General features: G+C 46.7%; 2 protein-coding genes across 45 annotated transcripts in view; one reads left to right on the top strand and one right to left on the bottom strand.

Annotated features, from left to right (window-relative positions):
* Nucleotides 1–5526: 5526 nt before the first annotated feature.
* On the top strand, nucleotides 5527–8858 carry LOC127914297 (uncharacterized). Of its 40 annotated transcripts, XM_052489711.1 has the most exons (14): nucleotides 5527–5655; nucleotides 5704–5799; nucleotides 5847–5894; nucleotides 5965–6012; nucleotides 6072–6119; nucleotides 6191–6238; nucleotides 6902–6939; nucleotides 7033–7057; nucleotides 7384–7431; nucleotides 7759–7830; nucleotides 7978–8313; nucleotides 8345–8440; nucleotides 8471–8662; nucleotides 8711–8846. In XM_052489711.1, the coding sequence occupies exons 1-14, from the start codon at nucleotides 5582–5584 to the stop codon at nucleotides 8778–8780; spliced, it is 1239 nt and encodes a 412-aa protein (XP_052345671.1). In that variant the 5' UTR covers nucleotides 5527–5581; the 3' UTR covers nucleotides 8781–8846. The 40 variants fall into 40 exon arrangements, 31 of the variants coding, with proteins under 31 accessions (XP_052345671.1, XP_052345677.1, XP_052345659.1 ...); XM_052489717.1 differs by lacking the exon at nucleotides 7384–7431 and having other exon boundaries at nucleotides 7033–7105; XM_052489699.1 differs by lacking the exons at nucleotides 6191–6238; nucleotides 7384–7431 and adding an exon at nucleotides 6264–6335 and having other exon boundaries at nucleotides 6072–6143; nucleotides 7033–7105; nucleotides 8002–8313.
* LOC118366574 (PH and SEC7 domain-containing protein 1-like) overlaps nucleotides 8468–12584 on the bottom strand; it is an 82390-nt gene continuing 78273 nt past the window's right edge. For all 5 annotated transcript variants that reach the window (XM_035749198.2, XM_035749190.2, XM_035749204.2 and 2 more), the window contains one exon: nucleotides 8468–12456. In XM_035749198.2, coding sequence (XP_035605091.1) covers nucleotides 12190–12456 — 267 coding nt within the window. In that variant the 3' untranslated portion in view covers nucleotides 8468–12189. The remainder of the gene's footprint in view (nucleotides 12457–12584) is intronic.

The following is a 12584-nucleotide window of genomic DNA, read 5'->3' as shown; positions in this document are numbered from 1 at the left end:
CATACAGCGAATTACCATGCACATCTCTCATTGTGCCTATTGGATATTGTAATTTCAAGTTTTTGCATCAGAAAGGAAGCGAGGTTTATAACTTACAGTAGAATTTAACAGTTGAATAGACAGTTGATATTTTGCATTGAAGTGTATAGACTACCACTGTAAGTAGGCCTGTAGCCTGCTTGTGCAGTCTTTTCAGAAATGGCACACGCAGATATGTATTAAATGTATTATACGGTTATAATTGAGCTCCTGGTGAGGACTAGATTGTATAAAGCAAAGGACATTTACTTTTCGTAGCAGGTTAGGAGAACTTACGCAGCAGGTAGCAGGTTAGGACAATTAGGTTAAGGTTAGGACAATAGTTCGTTTTAGGGTTCGTTAACGTTCTCCCCGAAAATACAAAAAAAAAGTTTTTTTGACGATTTATGCATCAATTCCGTCGGTAGCTGTATACATCCTGCCACAACTGTTGTGTCCGACAAAAGTTGTTGCTCAGTATGAAGTCATGCCAAAGACCTTAGACACCATGAGAGTGAAAGTACGTGACTGACACACACAGTTTTACTTTCTTCTTGTCCCATACTCAATGCGTATTCACCACAGGTGCAAACGCTCTGGCCTATGACAGTCCAGAGAGGATATATAAATAAATAAATAAATAAATATGCCCTCGTTTTGTCGAGATCAGAAGATAATGTTTTTCTTTATAAAAAAATAACAAAAGTTATTTTTGTCAAGATCAGGAGATAAACTATAAATAGGAGTGGACTTATTGATGATAGATTGACTATGGCTGAGGCAGAGCCCACGGTGCATCCGTTTTTTATTTTGATCAGTGATTAACACTTGCAAAAACGTCATTATGTCTGTCAGTTATAGATGTCTTCCAGATTTGGCTCCACTACAATCACATTTTAAAGGCATGCAAAAGGTGGGGTCGCACTTCTATTTTAAATTGATTGATTGTGCAATGTTCAGTGCAAGAAACGTTAACATCCAGGTCTGTGGTTTCAGACTACCAATGAAAGATTATCAAACTACCAATAAAAATGTATTTTAATCTCGTAAATAGTTTTAACAGAGAGGTCAGCCTCTCAATAGAAGAAAAAACGCAGTCACAAATAACAATTAACAGGTAGTACAGAACATTTTTAACAGCAAAACAGGCGAAGTGAATCACATGTTGAGGTTTCTAAATACTCAAACATTTAATGTAGAATACAGTCTAATGGTTATTTCAGCCCCAAATGGTGGGCAAAATGTTGTGGTGCTGAAGGACAGCTCCTCCGGTCATACAAATCATTTCACTGACTAGACACATACTCTACTGTAACACCTGCAGTTTGTTTGGAATTCCTCAGTTTGCCATTGTTGGCCATTTATTGCTGGAGCTTTGATACGAAGACCCAGGCCTATACAGTAGCACATGGCTACTTACAACAGATAATGCTCTACTCGAAGGTCTTAGATCTTTGTAGAGTCCTACTGCCTTTGGTGCACTATGGACACTGCTGTCCATCTATCATCACTATGTCCACTCCTATCTTGAGTTTACCATGTGATCTTAACAAAACAACTTTTGTTATGTTGTGATCATGAAGTAAATACACTTCATGGCCCAAAGTATGTGGACGCCTGCTCGTCGAACATCTTGTTCCAAAATCATGGGCATTAATATGGAGTAGGTATGCCCTTTGCTGCAATAACAGCCTCCACTCTTCTGGGAAGGCTTTCCACTAGATGCTGAAACATTACTGTGGGGACTTGCTTCCATTCAGCCACAAGAGCATTAGTGAGGTCGGGCACTGATGTTGTGCAATTAGGCATGCAATCGGTGTTCCAATTCATCCCTAAGGTGTTAGATGGGGTTGAGGTCAGGGCTCTGTGCAGGCCAGTCAAGTTCTTCCACACTAATATTAACAAACCATTTCTGTATGGACCTTGCTTTGTGCACAGGGTCATTGTCATGCTGAAACAGGAAAGGGCCTTCCCCAAACTGTTGCCACAAAGTTGGAAGCATAGAAATCGTCTAGAATGTCATTGTATGCTATAGCGTTAAGATTTCCCTTCACTGGAACTAAGGGGCCTAGCCCGAACCATGAAAAACAGCCACAGACCATTATTCCTCCTTCACCAAACTTTACAGTTGGCACTATGCATTGGGGCAGGTAGCGTTCTGTTGGCATCCGCCAAACCCAGATTAGTCTGTCGGACTGCCAGATGGTGAAGCGTGATTCATCACTCCAGAGAACGCATTTCCACTTCACAATAACAGCATTTACAGTTGGCCAGGGCAGGTCTAGCTGGGCAGAAATTTGACGAACTGACTTGTTGGAATGGTGCCACCCTATGACGGTGCCACATTGAAAGTCCCTGAGCTCTTCAGTACGGGCCATTTTACTGCCAATGTTTGTCTATGGAGATATCATGGCGTTGTGCTTGATTTTATACACCTGTCAGTAACACTTGTGGCTGAAAATAATTGAATTCACTAATTTGAAGGGGTGTCCACCTTTGGCCATGTAAATCGTGTAAGTCGTGATTTCAACATAATGAGGGAAACATTTGTATTTATTTATATGTCCTCTGGAGTTCCAGTACTGGCTCCATTTGTGGTGGTATCTTATTTTATGTAGTTTTACTATGATATTTGACAAAATACAACAATGCACAAACAATCACTTTTTGAAACACTTTTATTTTCCCCGCTATGCCTCCCCAGAAGAGCTCATATACAAACAATGTTTCCTTAAAGAAGTGAGGTTTTAACAGGCAAGTCGACACGTGTACAGCTAAAATGAGTAGAACTATCCAAGTAAAAACATTTCAAACGTCTCTCCTTGGCAGCAGTCTAAGAAAACTGAAATCAGTCAGAACCCCACTGTAGTACACTATATCACAGTTTTGAATGCATTGGTGGCTTGGTGTGGTGTCTACAACACATTAGCAGAAAACAGCAGAAATACAACAACTTTTCCTTCATTCAGCTTTATAATTTTAAAAAAATCATGACAATGAACTGCAGGACAAAAATGTTGTTCTATATATTAACCTTTCATTAAATACTCTAAACATAATACAAAGGAAAGCAGACCATTATAATATTATCTCATGCTGTATATATACAGTATATACACACATGTCACATTCAGAAGTGCTGGCTGGGAAAGGGTCAAACATACAGTAACACCTAGGCTTTCATTTCAGTATCAAGGAGCCAACATTTAGATTTTATTTCCCGGAAATGTCACAATCAAATAGGCACATTTGACATACTTGGAGGGAACTAGCGGTTTCCATGCAAACCAGTGCCATGGAGACCCTGCAGCTGCTCTGTGATAACGTCAGAGGGGGCGGGGTGGCAGAGTGGGGCATAGAGAGCTCGCTGAGCTTGACGCGGAGTCCTGACTATCATACTGCTGTACAACAGACAGCGTACCATATCAAACTGTCTGTGCCTCTCTCCCTCATGGTTAGTGCCTGGGCCAGAGGGAACAGGGCACGTACTGCATAGACCCCAACATATGAAGAAATAGTGTGTCGAAGATGACATTTTCAGTGTGGTTCACCTGTTGATTGAACTACACAACGTCCATTTGTATGTAAAGGGCCCTCATACCTTGTACCCTCCAATGTCCCGAGGTGACATGTCCTTCTGTGATAGACTAACCTGATCACATATGCCACAAGTGTCAAACACTATCAGTAAATACAAGTACCAAGCAGTAATATCACAGCAGTAACATCAAGTTACAATACAATTCAAGGTATATGTCATCAGTAATAGTAACAATATACACAAGCAGATGATGATGATGAAGGCAGCTTCCCAAAAGATGGTGTAGGAGAGTGATAGCAGTGAGATGATGACTGAGACAGAGGGCAGAGCAAACTGACAAGGGGGAAAGGAAGTGACGCGAGAGAGGAGGATGAGTGAAGGGGAAAAATAGAGACGGTATGAGATTGGAGTGGAAAGAGATCATGGAAAAGGAAGGTGACAAATGGAAAAATAGCTGAAGTGAGATAGGAAAAGACGCAAGGCAAAATACATCAAGTGAAACTTTGACTTAACATTCAATTGTCTGTACTAAAATTGTACAGATGTTTTTTTTCCAGCAAGGTAACTACATGCGATGGATAAACCATTCCTGCTTCAAAACATTACATGAATCTGCCGGCTAGAATATCCTCCTCAGCCACATTCCTTAAATAGGCTCCTTAGTAGAACAGCAGGTCAGCCAGGTCGCAGCATACTGCATTCAATGACATTCACAAACCTACAGCAGAACAGCCAGGTCGCAGCATACTGCATTCAATGACATTCACGAAGCTACAGAACAAAAACACATCTCCTCAGATGTACGCATTCGCACGCGCACACACACGCGCGCGCACACACACACACACAGAACTATCTGTCAACGATCACAGATAGCTCCGCAGTACTCCCTAGCCAGAGACTGCGAATGGGCCACCCTAAAAAGCTTGTGCAGTGCGGGGGCAGCAATGTTATGGCTGAAAGTTAACTGAATGTCCTGCTAAACAGCTCTCTCTGCTGGTAGGATGCTGGCAACACAGCTGTTCAAGGCGACGTTTGAAAGCCTGAGTAGAAAATGTCTATCCTTCAAACATATTACGCAACTATATGACATTCTCCAGTGAATGTTTGAAACTGAAGGTATGTCAAGGAATGGCTATGTCGATTATTTTTATTTACATTGATTAAGGATCTGGTATGGATAAGCTTCCATACATATGGATAAGCTTCCATACATATTTCGCCAGTAAATGCATTGCCGCTCCCCTGCAAGGCAATCCTCTCACATTCCACGTTTCACATTCACCTGTTACATTATTCCATGTCTGTTTTTTTTTGAGTAGCAACAACAGCAAAAAATTACTCTCTGACATGAGTAACAACTACCTTCAAAGTAAATCATGCAAACAATTTAAGGGAGAATGCCTCTCTCGCTCTCTTCAAAATAATTCAGACCAGAGAGTTGAAATCATGATGGGAATTGATTGTGGCACTGTCCCACTTTGCTAGGTCTCCTTTCCCAGTCTCATCATTGTTTGATAGAAACATAGGCTTTTAGATAATACTCAGATTGTGCTGGTGCCTTTGTTGCCCCTTTACATACAGAAGAATACTACGTAAAAACACATGATTATCACAGAACACTTTCAGGACATTTAAATACAGGGAATGTATAATATCAACTCTGTATGTTTATTTTATGCATATTCACCAGGATATATTGTAAAAGTACATATACTGTATAATGTATGATACAATATAAGCTTAATATAGTAGCTGGCAGGTTATTATAAAACGTCTGCCATAAGTTTACTATGAATATGAATAAAATACTTCTAATATTCTTGATATTTCATCGTACAATGACGCTTACAACAGTACACAAGAGGAAGAGGAGCATGTCCGACAGACTATTGTAAAATACTGTAAAAATATATATAAAAAAACAAGAACATTCAGGGTCTGCCTGGTGAGTGTTAAATAGGTCTTATAAACAAGTGCCCTATACATATACACAGAGATTAAGGGAGTAACAGGGAGGACATGTCAGGGGGTAACAGGGGGGACAGGTCAGGGAGTAACAGAGAGGACATGTCAGGGGGTAACAGGAGGGACAGGTCAGGGAGTAACAGAGAGGACATGTCAGGGGGTAACAGGAGGGACAGGTCAGGGGGTAACAGGGGGGACAGGTCAGGGAGTAACAGAGAGGACATGTCAGGGGGTAACAGGAGGGACAGGTCAGGGGGTAACAGGGGGGACAGGTCAGGGAGTAACAGAGAGGACATGTCAGGGGGTAACAGGGGGACAGGTCAGGGAGTAACAGAGAGGACATGTCAGGGGGTAACAGGAGGGACAGGTCAGGGGGTAACAGGGGGACAGGTCAGGGGGTAACAGGGGGACATGTCAGGGGGTAACAGGAGGGACAGGTCAGGGGGTAACAGGGGGGACAGGTCAGGGAGTAACAGAGAGGACATGTCAGGGGGGTAACAGGGGGCAGGTCAGGGGTAACAGGGGGACATGTCAGGGGGGACAGGTCAGGGGGTAACAGGGAGGACATGTCAGGGGGTAACAGGGGGGACAGGTCAGGGAGTAACAGAGAGGACATGTCAGGGGGTAACAGGAGGGACATGTCAGGGGGTAACAGGGGGACAGGTCAGGGAGTAACAGAGAGGACAGGTCAGGGGGTAACAGGGGGGACAGGTCAGGGGGAGTAACAGGGGGACAGGTCAGGGAGTAACAGAGAGGACATGTCAGGGGTTAACAGGAGGGACAGGTCAGGGGGTAACAGGGGGGACAGGTCAGGGGGTAACAGGGAGGACAGGTCAGGGGTTAACAGGAGGGACAGGTCAGGGGGTAACAGGGGGACAGGTCAGGGGTAACAGGAGGGACAGGTCAGGGGTTAACAGGGGGACATGTCAGGGAGTAACAGAGAGGACAGGTTAGGGGGTAACAGGAGGGACAGGTCAGGGGTTAACAGGGGGACAGGTCAGGGGTAACAGAGGGACAGGTCAGGGGGTAACAGGAGGGACAGGTCAGGGGTTAACAGGGGGACATGTCAGGGGGTAACAGGGGGACAGGTCAGGGGTAACAGGGGGACAGGTCAGGGGGTAACAGGGAGGACATGTCAGGGGTAACAGGGGGACAGGTCAACAGGGGGACAGGTCAGGGAGTAACAGAGAGGACATGTCAGGGGTAACAGGAGGGACATGTCAGGGGGTAACAGGGGGACAGGTCAGGGGTAACAGGGAACAGGTCAGAGGGGACATGTCAGGGGTAACAGGGGGACAGGTCAGGGAGTAACAGGAGGACAGGGGACAGGTCAGGGAGTAACAGGAGGACATGTCAGGGGTAACAGGGGGACAGGTCAGGGGGTAACAGGGGGGACAGGTCAGGGAGTAACAGAGAGGACATGTCAGGGGTAACAGGAGGGACAGGTCAGGGGGTAACAGGGGGACAGGTCAGGGGGTAACAGGGAGGACAGGTCAGGGGGGACATGTCAGGGAGTAACAGAGAGGACAGGTTAGGGAGTAACATGGAGGACAGATCAGGGAGTAACATGGAGGGCAGGTCAGGGAGTAACATGGAGGACATGTCAGGGGGTAACAGGAGGACAGGTCAGGGGGTAACATGGGGGACAGGTCAGGGGGTAACATGGGGGACAGGTCAGGGAGTAACAGGGAGGACATGTCAGGGGTAACATGGGGACAGGTCAGGGAGTAGTAACAGAGAGGACAGGTCAGGGGTAACAGGGAGGACAGGTCAGGGGGTAACATGGGGGACAGGTCAGGGAGTAACATGTCAGGTCAGGGAGTAACAGGAGAGGTCAGGGACAGGTTGGAGGACAGGTCAGGGAGTAACATGGAGGACATATCAGGGAGTAACATGGAGGGCAGGTCAGGGACAGGTAACATGGAGGACAGGTAACATGGAGGACAGGTCAGGGAGTAACATGGAGGACAGGTCAGGGAGTAACATGGAGGACAGGTCAGGGGTAACATGGAGGACAGGTCAGGGAGTAACAGGGAGGACAGGTCAGGGGGTAGGGGGAACAGGGAGTGGAGGACAGCTCAGGGAGTAACATGGAGGGGGGTAACAGGGGGACAGGTCAGGGAGTAACATGGGAGAGGACATGTCAGGGAGTAACAGGAGGGACAGGTCAGGGGTAACAGGGGGACAGGTGGGGGTAACAGGACAGGTCAGGGGGATAACATGGAGGACAGGTCAGGGAGTAACATGGAGGACAGGTCAGGGAGTAACATGGAGGACAGGTCAGGGAGTAACATGGAGGACAGGTCAGGGGGACAGGTCAAACAGGGGGACAGGTCAGGTCAGGGAGTAACATGGAGGACAGGTCAGGGAGTAACATGGGGGACAGGTCAGGGGGACAGGTCAGGGAGTAACATGGAGGTCACATGGTCAGGGAGTAACATGGAGGACAGGTCAGGGAGTAACATGGAGGACAGGTCAGGGAGTAACATGGAGGACAGGTCAGGGAGTAACATGGAGGACAGGTCAGGGAGTAACATGGAGGACAGGTCAGGGAGTAACATGGAGGACATGTCAGGGAGTAACATGGAGGACAGGTCAGGGAGTAACATGGAGGACAGGTCAGGGAGTAACATGGAGGACAGGTCAGGGAGTAACATGGAGGACAGGTCAGGGAGTAACATGGAGGACAGGTCAGGGAGTAACATGGAGGACAGGTCAGGGAGTAACATGGAGGACAGGTCAGGGAGTAACATGGAGGACAGGTCAGGGAGTAACATGGAGGACAGGTCAGGGAGGACAGGTCAACATGGAGGACAGGTCAGGGAGTAACATGGAGGACAGGTCAGGGAGTAACATGGAGGACAGGTCAGGGAGTAACATGGAGGACAGGTCAGGGAGTAACATGGAGGACAGGTCATGGAGGAGGTCAAACATGGAGGACAGGTCAGGGAGTAACATGGAGGACAGGTCAGGGAGTAACATGGAGGACAGGTCAGGGAGTAACATGGAGGACAGGTCAGGGAGTAACATGGAGGACAGGTCAGGGAGTAACATGGAGGACATGTCAGGGAGTAACATGGAGGACAGGTCAGGGAGTAACATGGAGGACAGGTCAGGGAGTAACATGGAGGACAGGTCAGGGAGTAACATGGAGGACAGGTCAGGGAGTAACATGGAGGACAGGTCAGGGAGTAACATGGAGGACATGTCAGGGAGTAACAGGGAGGACATGTCAATACAACAGCGTGAATAAAAATACAACACAACCCAAACAGTTGCTGCTCTCTTTTTTTCCAGGAAGAAGAAAAAGGCATAAAAGAAAAAGCTGAGCTCAATGCAGACATGCTGAGAAAAAAACAAAGTGCAGCCCAGAGAAGTAAGAAAGAAGAACAGAAGCCCACCACAAGACAAAGCTAAAGCAACTGGCTAGGTAGGAGTAGTATCAACTGTTATTAAAAATGGGCACTCTGCGATTCAACAATACAAAGCATCTACCCTGCCACTGATTTGGTAAACAGCTGAGGGATGGAACTGGAGAAATGTAACCCCTCTCACATCCATGGACAGCGCTATGGATACAAGGACTAACCATCAATGATATCAGAAACGTAGTTTTAACCATGTTTTGTGGAGATTCTGTTTTTGTTTACAATTACACTGTTTACAAACAAAGGAGTAAAACAAATTTATATTTGGGGTTCTGATGGGGTACAACAGTTGAACTAAGCTCATGAGGCATATATACAGTGGGGAGAACAAGTATTTGATACACTGCCGATTTTGCAGGTTTTCCTACTTACAAAGCATGTAGAGGTCTGTAATTTTATCATAGGTACACTTCAACTGTGAGAGACAGAATCTAAAACAAACAAAAAAATTACATTGTAAAAATGTTAAGTAATTAATTAGCATTTATTGCATGACATAAGTATTTGATACATAAGAAAAGCAGAACTTAATATTTGGTACAGAAAATTTGTTTGCAATTACAGAGATCATACGTGTCCTGTAGTTCTTGACCAGTTTTGCACACACTGCAGCAGGGATTTTGGCCCACTCCTCCATACAGACCTTCTCCAGATCCTTCAGGTTTCAGGGCTGTCGCTGGGCAATACGGACTTTCAGCTCCCTCCAAAGATTTTCTATTGGGTTCAGGTCTGGAGACTGGCTAGGCCACTCTAGGACCTTGAGATGCTTCTTACGGAACCACTCCTTAGTTGCCCTGGCTGTGTGTTTCGGGTCGTTGTCATGCTGGAAGACCCAGCCACGACCCATCTTCAATGCTCTTACTGAGGGAAAGAGGCTGTTGGCCAAGATCTCACGATACATGGCCCCATCCATCCTCCCCTCAATATGGTGCAGTCGTCCTGTCCCCTTTGCAGAAAATAATCCCCAAAGAATGATGTTTCCACCTGCATGCTTCACGGTTGGGATGGTGTTCTTAGGGTTGTACTCATCCTTCTTCCTCCAAACACGACGAGTGGAGTTTAGACCCAAAAAATATATTTTTGTCTCATCAGACCACATGACCTTCTCCCATTCCTCCTCTGGATCATCCAGATGGTCATTGGCAAATTTCAGATGGGCCTGGACATGCGCTGGCTTGAGCAGGGGGAGCTGGCGTGCGCTGCAGGATTTTTATCTATGACAGCGTAGTGTGTTACTAATGGTTTTCTTTGAGACTGTGGTCCCAGCTCTTTTCAGGTCATTGACCAGGTCCTGCCGTGTAGTTCTGGGCTGATCCCTCACATTCCTCCTGATCATTGATGCCCCACGAGATGAGGTGTTGCATGGAGCCCCAGACCGAGGGTGATTGACTGTCATCTTGAACTTCTTCCATTTTCTAATAATTGCGCCAACAGTTGTTGCCTTCTCACCAAGCTGCTTGCCTATTGTCCTGTAGCCCATCCCAGCCTTGTGAAGGTCTACAATTTTATCCCTGATGTCCTTACACAGCCCACAGATCTTGGCCGTTGTGGAGAGGTTGGAGTCTGTTTGATTGAGTGTGTGGACAGGTGTCTTTTATACAGGTAACGAGTTCAAACAGGTGCAGTTAATACAGGTAATGAGTGGAGAACAGGAAGGCTTCTTAAAGAAAAACTAACAGGTCTGTGAGAGCCGGAATTCTTACTGGTTGGTACGTGATCAAATACTTATGTCATGCAATAAAATGCTAATTAATTACTTAAAAATCATACAATGTGATTTTCTGGATTTTTGTTTTAGATTCCGTCTCTCACAGTTGAAGTGTACCTATGATAAAAATTAGAGACCTCTACATGCTTTGTAAGTAGGAAAACCTGCAAAATCGGCAGTGTATCAAATACTTGTTCTCCCCACTGTACGTTATATTATTCAAGAGTCAATGGGTATATATCAATCGCAGAGTGCCCCTTTAAGGGAAAGGAAAGAAACCATGGGTCTCTCTTGCTGAGAGGATGATGCAGTACAACTAAGCAATAAGGCACAAGGGGGTGTGGTATATGGCCAATATACCTCGGCTAAGGGCTGTTCTTAGGCACGACGCATCCCCCGAGCTGCCTTATTGCTATTATAAACAGGTTTCCAACGTAATTAGAGCAGTAAAAATCAATGTTTTGTCATACTCAGTGGTATACGGTCTGATATACCACAGCTGTCGGCCAATCAGCATTCAGGGCTCGAACCACCCAGTTTATAATGACATGTCTCAAATGACATCCGCCACACTGACAACCCATTTGGGAGATAGGATAGAGATGGGAGCCACAGTTACCCCCTCTCTGAGAGGGGAGAAGAGTGAGAATGTGTAGAGAGTGGAGTGTCTGAAGTCATGAGAGCTCAGTCTCTCCTCTGCCCTCGCCCTGATTCGGGCCAGGAGGAAGAGTTGCAACTGAACCTCCATTGCTGATCCTGATGCATAGTGCACTGCCATTACGGATCCACTAGAGCCACCTTGTTGCTGCCATATTTGCCCCAAAGAAAAGTTCAGGAACTGCAAGTACTCTAGTGTTTAGGCTCCCTCATGGAATGTGGACACACCCTGATGTTGTGGAAAAAAATGGAACTGCAATGAGTCTAGGGTCTAACTCCTCTTACTGCAGTATTACAGTACTGTAACACATGTTGAAATCAACAGAACAGTCATCGGAGACTTAAGGTGTCAAACATGTAAACATGTTTGGTCCCAAATCAGAAAAAACAACGTCAAGAAAAAAGGTTGGTAGAAGTGTTTGTGAGAGAGGTGACCTCAAAGAATTAGAAGGAAAGGATGCTGGATGGGAGTCCCTGTACGGCGGAGCTACCGCTTACAGGAGGACCCTCTGTCTTACCGTATGGTATAGTACAGTCTATTAGTGTATCCAGAAAACCTTCTCTCAAATACTTCCTGTCCAAGCTCCATGACCTCTCCAATGCTCCTCCCTCCCTCATGTCCCAACACACCGCTGGCATTGGCCAGTGACCGCGCCAGTCATAGGACCTGCACCTCTGCACCTCCCCTACTGGCTGAGGAGATCGGGGGTGCTGGATGGGGGCTCCATGGGAGGGGGGCGTGGTGTATACAGTAAACTCTCACCCCGCTCCTTTTCAAGCTCCTATAACCCCCCCTCACCCGGATCTCAAATAACCTGCGCAGGGAGACAAGCCTGCCACGTCATCACCACCCAGCACCCCGCCCTGACTCACTTCTTGACGGCCTGGCGGTAGCTGTATCTCTGGCCCTCTGTGCGCTTGGAGCCTTTTCCTATACCGCTGCAGCCCACCGGCTCCTTGGTGCTGCTGCCCTGGGAGGCCTGGCTGGCCTGGCTGCTGTCCTGCAGTGTGGGGCTGGAGTGGGCGCGCTGCAGGCCATTGTCCTCCAGGATCTGGGCCTCGAATACGGACAAGTCATCCTCGCCGCAGCGGATCTTGGCCCGCAGTAGCATGGCGTAGGTACCATAGCGCGTTTTCTACATTACAGAAGAGGGAGGGGAGGGAGGCAGAGGGGGACAGAGGGAGAGGGAGAGAGAGAGGGAGAGGAAGAGGGGGGAAGGGAGAGAGAGTGAGAGAGAGGACTGAGAAAGTGAGCGAGGCAGAA

This window comes from Oncorhynchus keta, chromosome 3, assembly GCF_023373465.1.
Source record: "Oncorhynchus keta strain PuntledgeMale-10-30-2019 chromosome 3, Oket_V2, whole genome shotgun sequence".
NCBI lineage: Eukaryota > Metazoa > Chordata > Actinopteri > Salmoniformes > Salmonidae > Oncorhynchus > Oncorhynchus keta.
The sequence above is the reverse complement of the archived record's forward strand: the minus strand, read 5'-3'. Positions and strand labels throughout refer to the sequence as shown.